Below are 9,512 nucleotides of genomic sequence, written 5' to 3' on the forward strand. Positions count from 1 at the left end.
CTTCAACTGTGCATCTTTCTTTCTCGAAGTGATTCTGTTTTTATTTAGGTGCAGGTGAAATATTTCTATTACTCTACTGCCATAATTATGATACTCAAGAATGAGATGGAGAGAGAAAAATACACTAATGGAATGGCATTTGGTCTTGCACAGAACCTCTCATAGTCAGAGGCTCCCATCCACTATTTAATCTAATTTATCATTCTTATCACCACCTTCAATGCCCTACAGAAATCTGCCCCTCTCTACTTGTTCTCCCGTGTAAGGCTGCACAGAATGCTGCCCCCCTCCACTGCACTTTGCCAATGCTCCCAGCCTTGCTCACCCATTTGCCAGCTTCTAACACAGCCACCTCCATGCCCTTTTTCATGCACTCCCCTTTGCATGGTGTGACGCTGTGAGCTCATCAACAAGGCCTCTACCTTGCCCACACAAAAGTCCCTCTTAAAGATCCATTTCTCCCATGCTGCCTACAAGCTGGCGTCTATTGTTATTCCTGTTCCCTTTCTCTTGACTTCGATCTACTTTTCTGTCCTCAACTTGTGAACCCCCTGGGGCAGTGATTTTCCTTCTTCGGGGTTTGGAAAACACCTAGTGCACAGTGGATGCTACTTCAAATAAATTAATACACCTCTACCTCGATATAATGCTACCCGATATAACACAAATTCGGATATAACGCGGTAAAGCAGTGCTCTGGGGGTGCGGGGCTGCGCACTCCGGTGGATCAAAGCAAGGTCGATATAACGCAGTTTCACCTATAACGCAATAAGATTTTTTGGCTCCCAAGGACAGCGTTATATCGAGGTAGAGGTGTAATAATATTGGCAGTATTTAGTACACAGGAAAAGGGATGTTGGGGCTCAAAAGTGAAAGACAAGGACCTTCACACTGTGAAAGTTGGCTCTAAACTACTGGAGATCCCCTGAGGCAAAAGTTCAATTTATCAGTAGTTCCCTGTCACAATATAAAGAAACAAAGGAAAAAGAAGGAAGCCAGTAGTTCCTGTTAAGTGGTTAGTGACTGCTACAGTTAACTTCATTTAAATTACAGTCTGAGCAATACACAGCACACTCCTCACCAGCGCTCTTTGTTCAAGGACTTCAAAGATGTTCTGCATCTCTTTATTTTTGCTTTTCTTTTTCAATGCAACTCTGAGCATAAAAATCTGCTCCTTCAATGTGAGGTCTTTCGGAGAAGCAAAAAGGGCCAGACCTGAAGTCTTAGATGTCATTGTAAAGGTACGTTCATTTGGATTAAACAAACATTGAATTCTCTTTGGACTTTTCAGCTAAATCATCCTGCAGATTATTTTATATTTACACACAAAAATTTCAAGTTAATTAATGATTGAGCATTAGAAACTGTTTTGTACTGCTAATGGTAAAAATTAATCTGTAGCCCAAAGTCACATGTTCAGCAAGTTTTATTTGTAGGGTAATGTAACAATAGAAACTGCAGATGCAATTTCCTTCAGAAAGTTAGAGTTAGGACATGCTGGGAGTCTTTGATGCACAAGAAAAATATCTTGTCCTTTGAATCTATAGAGCCTTATTATAGTTTGAAGTGTTATTTACCTTATTTATTTAATCATTACTCTGAAAGGCTCTCATCTCACTAAGAAATGATCATCACAAGACATTCCCCTTAGCAGGACAATATAGAGTCATAGATTCTAAAGCCAGAAGGGACCGTTATGATCATTTAGTCTGCCCTCCCATATAAGCACAGGCCATAGAACTTCCCCAAAATAATCCCAAGTGTGTAGCTTCTAGAAAAACATACAATCTTGCTTTAAAAATTGCCAGTGATAGAGAATTCACCATGACCCTGGGTAAATTGTTCCTATGTTTAATTACTCATGGTTAAAAATGTATGCCTTATTTCCAGTCTGAATTTGTCTAGCTTCAACTTCCAGCCATTGGATTGTGTTACACCTTTCTCTGCTAGATTGAAAAGCCGATCATTAAATATTTGTTCCCCAAGTAGAGACTTATAGATGGTAATCAAGTCACTCACTCAATCTATTTATCTTACCAGAGAGAAGGTTATCACTATAAGGCATGTTTTCTAATCTTTTAATCATATACACTGTGTTGTTTAAACTGCTTCATAAGCGGGTACTATTAGAGCAGTGTTTTAAAATTCAAAAGCCTGACTTCTTTAATGTATTGCAAGAAAAACATCATCACATTTTCAATGTGTTTCATGAATGAGGCCACTTAATGTTTTTAGAAGAGTACAGGTTCATTTGAAATGAAGCCATAAATACTGAAACGTTCAGATCCATGAAAATTATGGATTGTAACTTCAAAGCCTTGTTTAAAGATGTCATAATGATTGAATAACAGGAGTACTTGTGGCACCTTAGAGACTAACAAATTTATTAGAGCATAAGCTTTCGTGGGCTACAACCCACTTCTTCGGATGCATATCGAGTGAAATATATTGAGGAGATATATATACACACATACAGAGAGCATGAACAGGTGGGAGTTGTCTTACCAACTCTGAAAGGCCAATTAAGTAAGAGAAAAAAAACTTTTGAAGTGATAATCAAGATAGCCCAGTACAGACAGTTTGATAAGAAGCAAGTGTGAGAATACTTACAAGGGGAGATAGATTCAATGTTTGTAATGGCTCAGCCATTCCCAATCCCTATTTAGCCCTGAGTTGATTGTGTCTAGTTTGCATATCAATTCCAGCTCAGCAGTCTCTCGTTGGAGTCTGTTTTTGAAGTTTTTCTGTTTTAAGATAGCCACCTGCAGGTCTGTCAAAGAATGGCCAGACAGGTTAAAGTGTTCTCCCACTGGTTTTTGAGTATTATGATTCCTGATGTCAGATTTGTGTCCATTAATTCTTTTGCGTAGAGACTGTCCGGTTTGGCCAATGTACATGGCAGAGGGGCATTGCTGGCACATGATGGCATATATCACATTGGTAGATGTGCAGGTGAACGAGCCCCTGATGGTATGGCTGATGTGATTAGGCCCTATGATGGTGTCACTTGAATAGATATGTGGACAGAGTTGGCATCGGGCTTTGTTACAAGGATAGGTTCCTGGGTCAGTGTTTTTGTTCAGTGATGTGTGGTTGCTGGTGAGTATTTGCTTTAGGTTGGGGGGTTGTCTGTAAGCGAGGACAGGTCTGTCTCCCAAGATCTGTGAGAGTAAAGGATCATCTTTCAGGATAGGTTGTAGATCTCTGATGATGCGCTGGAGAGGTTTTAGTTGGGGGCTGAAGGTGACAGCTAGTGGCGTTCTGTTATTTTCTTTGTTGGCCCTGTCTTGTAGGAGGTGACTTCTGGGTACTCGTCTGGCTCTGTCAATCTGTTTTTTCACTTCAGCAGGTGGGTATTGTAGTTTTAAGAATGCTGCCAGCATTTTTTTTTTCCGCTCCCCCTCTTCCCTCCACCTGGCTACACCACTGATTGGAGTTGCTTATGTGAGTAAAGGTTTACAGGATTGGGCCTTTCATGTGTGTTTTTATCTCCTAAATTTCAACTAAGCTAGAGAAGATTCTGCTTCCACTGAAAAACATTTCCTCATTTGTCCCTTTCACATGATCACAAAACTAAACCAGAAGGGATGTGCACTAAATTTACTTTCTTTGTAGCAGTGCTTAGTCTCTCCTGAAATTGGATCATTTCCAATTATCCTGCCAAAACAATACTTTATACCTCATTCGAGTTTCCTATTTAGGGCAACAAATGCCCTTTCATAAATAAAAAATATTAATATAGAATAGCCACTGAATATCGGGGCTGGATTGTGGCCTCTGGTATTCTGCAGCACAAAGTAGTATTTAATGCTGCTTTAACTGGACAGCTGGGGGTTTTCCAGTGTAGGGGAAATCCCTATCAGAGTTTGTTCTGTGCTACCCTTTTCCAGCTGTAGGGGGCATGCTGGCATGGAGAGGGGATGTAGTCATATATTCCAGTGATCCTGTCACAGTGTAATGGCTTCTTAAGAGCCATTACAAGCTAGCATAGGTTAGAGCTGCCCTGTGCCTGTTCTGATTGTTTGGGGTCCTTATGTGTCAGCCACTGTGTAAAAAATAAAGAACTATTTAAATGATCTGTTCCAGGCCCTTGGGTGCATAGTTGTGCTGGGTTGTTCACAGATATTTGTGACTTGGTTCTTGGGTTCACCTTTTGTCCTACAATATTTACATTTAATCTTTCTGATAGTCACTGTGACGTTCTGTAGCTCGTGGGAACACCCTACACTCCCATGTTCATCCTTATAAAATGATTGTGTGGTATCCAATGCAAAGTTTGTCATGTCAGGTGTCTTCGGAAGGCTCATGATGTACTGAACATTGTTGTTATAGTAATGTTATAGGTTGTAATTTCATGTATATAGTTATGAGGCTGAAAATGTGTCTTCATGGCTTAAAGCAAGCCCAGGCAAAAACTCTCCAAGAGCAGAGGGGCAGTTCACACCTCATCAGGGCACGTATGGGACAAACCCAGCCCAGCCTCACAGGACCAAAGGACGCTGGGCTAGTCAGCAACAAAGGATCTGTTGGACTCTTGAGTGAGTCACCCCTCTTCCTTTGGTCAGCTTGGGACTGCGATGAGGTAATGCTCACCTGACGCTGAAGCGGGAAGACAAAGCCAAGAGGGGAAAAAAGAACATGATAAAAGGGAGAGACATTTGCCAGGCTCTTCCTCTCCCTTCCATCTCCATCTACAGCCATCACCACCAAGCAACTGAAGCGCTGATCAAAGAGGAGAGCCTGGCTGAAGGGAAACCAGCCAGCCTGTGGTGAGAAGTATCTAAGTTTGTAAGGGCATTGAAAGTGTTATGGTCAGCTTAGAATGCGTTTTGCTTTTATTTCATTTGACCAAATCTGACTTGTTATGCTTTGACTTATAATCACTTAAAATCTATCTTCGTAGTTAATACATTTGTTTGTTTATTCTACCTGAAGCAGTGCGTTTGGTTTAAAGCATGTCAGAAACTCCCCTTGGGATAACAAGCCTGGTGCATATCAATTTCTTTGTTAAATTGATGAACTCATAAAAGCTTGCAGTGTCCAGCGGGCATAACTGGTGTAAGAGAAAATCCAATGTTACCCAAAACCTTGCAGGCCCAGAACTTATGTCAAGCTGCCAAGGTCCGCCCGACAGGGAGGAGGCGGGAGGGGGAGAAAAGGGCATGAAGGAGACAGTAGAAAGTACTTAACAGTCCCTCGGCAGAAAACAAATTTGTAATATCCCCTACTGTCAACATCTAACCACAAAAGACAGACAGACAATAACAGGAAAGGCCTAATATGGAAAGAATTTGCTTTTGCTCCAATCAGCATTAACCTTGCAGAATTTTAATAAGAAATAATAAGGAAATGATGTATGTAATGATATATGTAACTTACGTACTAAGTTTGTGGTTTTAAGCTTTATAAACCAGTTTGTAACCAGCTTCAGGGAGGCCGTTTCAGTAACGGTTCTCCCCTCATAGAATCATAGAATACCAGGGTTGGAAGGGACCTCAGGAAGTCATCTAGTCCAACCCCCTGCTCAAAGCAGGACCAAGCCCCAGACAGATTTTTGCCCCAGATCCCTAAATGGCCCCCTCAAGGATTGAACTCACAACCCTGGGTTTAGCAGGCCAAGGCTCAAACCACTGAGCTATCCCTCCCCCCTGCGCGCATGTAATCAATAAATGGGCCTCGGGCTGATCTGATTGAAAACACAACGCGTGGATCGATTTTTTGCACATCACTGGACACAGCAAGACGGAGGTTCCTAGGGTTGTGTCTGGGACGAGAGATATTGCCTAGTGACATTTGGTTGCACACACCAAGGAGCAGCTTGCATGCCAGAGGCTGTGCGTGAACGGCCCAGGAGTAGGGGTTCTCACAGCAGAGCAGGGTAAGGCTGGCTCCCAGAGTCAAGGATTGGAGTGACCTAGCAGGTCACCAGTCCAGATAACACCAGGAGAAAGTCACAGTCACATGTAAGGAAAGAACAAATTCTAGATTCCAAGTAGTTAGAAAACCTCAGAGTTACATTCATGTCTCCTGCTGTAACTGTATCTCCCTGATACACTGATATTAGTTCATCATGTTATAGTAGCACCCATAATGTCCTATGTCCAAACATAGTTAGCTACAGTACCTGTCCCACAAAGCTGACATTCTACAAGTCTAATCCTACAAACACACACATGAGTAAATTTTCTCACACAAATAGTCCCAGTTACTCAGGGAACCAATGCAACTGTCACTGAAGTCAATGGAAAGACTCCTATTGGTTTCAATGGAAATTGGGTCAGGCACCAAGTGAGTAAAGTTACTTGTGTACATAAGTGCTTGCAGGATTGGGCTGAAAGAGGAGACAAGCTACAAAAGATGGGGAAGAAAGATCAAACGTAACAGAGATTGATGGGCAGAACCACCAGCTGGGGAAGATGAGCAAAGCTCTCTAGGGTTGCCAATGCTCCAGGATTGTCATGGAGTCTCCAGGAATTACAGATTAATCTTTAATTAAAGATTATGTTCTCTGATGAAACCTCCAGGGAGACAGCCAACCAAAATTGGCAACCCTAGCTCTTGCCAGCAGCAGTTTATCCATTTCCTCAGGGATTTTTTTTTTTATGGGTTCATAATCAAAGGATTTTTAACACAAACAAGCCACTCAGAGCAGCGGGTTCCAAACTACCAGCCACCTTGACAGCTCCCCAGCCACCTGGGAGGAAAGGACACACCCTTCACCCATGGTAGCTGCCACCACAGCTACTTCCCATCTACCTTCTCAACCTACCCCCAATTACCCATGTGACAGGCAGGGCTCTGGGTTACCCCCATGCACTAGGGCTTGTGGAGGGGTAATTGTCCTTGTCACAATAATCAATCATTTTTTCTCTTTGTTAAAATGTTCTAACCCTTGAAAATATACTGAGCACAAACAGCCTTTGCTCTTTTCTGCTGCAGGTTATTTCTCACTGTGACATCATGCTACTGATGGAAATAAAGGACAACAGCAACAAGATATGCCCCCTTTTAATAGAAAAACTCAATGGGTAAGGCAGACTACAAATGTGCATTCACTAACACAAGTACATGCAGAAAGGCAGAAGAGCTGGTAGAAAAACATAGGAATTGCCATATTGGACATGGTCCATCTAGTCCAGTCTCCTGTCTCCAACAGAGGCCAGCATGAGATGCTACAAATTAAGGTTCAAAAAACCCTGCAGTGGGCAGATAGGGGGTAATCTGGCCCTCACAGGTCTAAACCTAATTCCTAATAGTTAGAGATGGGTTCATATGCTTTTTGTTAGCATAGACTATTATAACTATGGATATTTCTGGTATCCATATAAAAATTCAAGCTTTGATTTTTGCTAAGTTCTGGCCCCCAAGAACACCCTGTGGTAATGAGTTCCACAGTCTAATTACGGAACATGTGACAACGTATTTCCTTTTATCTGTTTTGAATTTTTCCATCTTTCAGTTTAATTAATGTCCCCCTTTTCTTGCATTGTGAGACAGGGAGAACAGACACTCCTGATCTACCTTCTCTAAAGCATGCATTATTTTATATATTTCTGTTGTGGACCTTCTTTTTTGTCTCCTTCCTAAGGTAAACAATACCGATCGTTTCAATCTATCTTCACATGACAGCTTTACAAAGCCCCTAATCATTCGCATCACCCTTGTCCAAACCCCTCTAGTTCTGCAATGTCCTTTTTGAAATGGGCTGACCGGTACTGCACACGATACTCTGAAATGGGGAGGAAAGGACAGATACAAAAGTCCATGTGATCTGCTAAGCACCAGAGCACTCCCTTGAAGGATCAGGTCCTTAGACTGAAAGATCTCAGATTGAACTTCATGCATAAAAAAATACAGTAGAAGAGAACTAGGCTCTTTGACTGGCTTACTGAAGAAGACTAGCAACAAAGTCATTTACAGCCTAATTTTTAAAAAATGTGTCTGATTAGGGTAGGGTTCAGTAGGTCTAAAACTAATGCATCATGGGAAATAAGATGAAGAAAAAAAAAGAAAGACAGAAAGAAAGACTTGGCTGACAGCATACAAAGAAGAGGGGATTCACTTTTAGCTAGAAATAGAAATTATCTTTGTTGGATAAAAATAATATGGAGATGAAAACTATATCCCTGTAAGTTTCTGCTCTAGAAAATATAATGCATCTATGGATGGAAGTGAGGCATAGGAAAAGAATAGGAAGTACAGTACAGAGCATAAAGCCTGAGGTTAAAAAACGCAGCATGAGAGGTGTAGGGGAAAAAAAGTGAATAATTATACAAGATAATACCAAAAGGTAGTTTTAGATGACTTCTCTCTGTAACCCAGCACAAGAAGTCAGTGTTTCAGACCCTCTTACATGTGTTTACTAATACAAGATTAAATAGAAATCCAAACCCTTATAGAGACAGAAATCTACTTAAAATATTCTCTTTCTAGTCAGTACCAAGAAGAATATGACTACGTGATCAGTACAAGGTTAGGAAGAAAGTCCTATAAGGAACAATATGCTTTTATCTATAGGTAAGTGAATTCCATACCTTATGTTTCTATCTCCATTTGCAAACTATTCTTATATAGTAAAAAGATTACAAACTAATCCAAAATGCAGCTGCCTGCTGGCTTAGCAGTGTCAGTGCAAGAAAGCCTATCACTCTAGTTCTCACACAACTATACTAAATTCACATTCACTTCCAATTACAAGTCAAGATGTTGACTTAGCCCTATACGAGCAGGGTTCTGGCTGTGTGAAACCCTGGCCCCACTAAAATCAGTGGCAAAACTCCCATAAACTTCAATGGGGCTAGGGTTTCCTCCCACATCTCTCCCTATGTCCTGTCATGGGAGCAATGATCCATACCTGCCAACATCTTTAGGCAAAAAGAATAGTCGATTTCTAATGTGCATAAATTGAGTTGGGCCTTGCCTAGCTTGTACCCTAGTTACAGCCATCAGTGTAGCTGTACCAGTTCAACCTCAATGTAGACAAGCAAAGGTGCTATTCTGGCCAACCTTCAGTCTCTGGAAGTGAAGGAGGTGGGATGGTAACTCTGAGCTAGAAGTCATGGTTGATGTTGAAATGTACGGTTATTCTACTGACATATTGAATAGGAATTTTATTAAGTCTTCACAACTGCAGTGTAATGTAGCTTTTGCTACTAGCCAAGAAATTACTAAGTGAAGTGATATGACCAAACTATTAGTACATGTGATATCTAATATTCTATTGATGGGTTAAATTACTTTTCAGATCAAATGTGGTGTCAGTGAAGGGAACCTATCAGTATCCAGATATTCAGCCTGGAGATGTAGATGCTTTTTCTAGAGAACCCTTTGTTGTCTGGTTCAAGTCTCCAAAAACTGGTGAGAAGTTGCCAAGATCTTATTGTCCTCTCTCAAAGTTTTTATAAAATGAGAAAATAATGAATGAAGCCAAGTTTCACTGCACATAGGGTATCTCGGGATTTGGGTAGCTTGCTGTAGGAGTCTGAGATAGCTAGGCTTATCCTCATATGAAG

At 41.2% G+C, this 9,512-nt stretch overlaps 1 protein-coding gene across 1 annotated transcript in view; it reads left to right on the forward strand.

Moving 5' to 3' along the window:
• Window positions 1–1,102: 1,102 nt before the first annotated feature.
• DNASE1L3 (deoxyribonuclease 1 like 3) overlaps window positions 1,103–9,512 on the forward strand; it is a 19,091-nt gene continuing 10,681 nt past the window's right edge. The window contains exons 1-4 of the mRNA XM_029911195.1: window positions 1,103–1,241; window positions 6,940–7,028; window positions 8,434–8,517; window positions 9,245–9,357. Coding sequence (XP_029767055.1) covers window positions 1,110–1,241; window positions 6,940–7,028; window positions 8,434–8,517; window positions 9,245–9,357 — 418 coding nt within the window. The 5' untranslated portion in view covers window positions 1,103–1,109. The remainder of the gene's footprint in view (window positions 1,242–6,939; window positions 7,029–8,433; window positions 8,518–9,244; window positions 9,358–9,512) is intronic.

Source organism: Terrapene carolina, unplaced genomic scaffold, assembly GCF_002925995.2.
Source record: "Terrapene carolina triunguis isolate 2854851 unplaced genomic scaffold, T_m_triunguis-2.0 Scaffold89, whole genome shotgun sequence".
NCBI classification, from domain to species: Eukaryota; Metazoa; Chordata; order Testudines; family Emydidae; genus Terrapene; species Terrapene triunguis.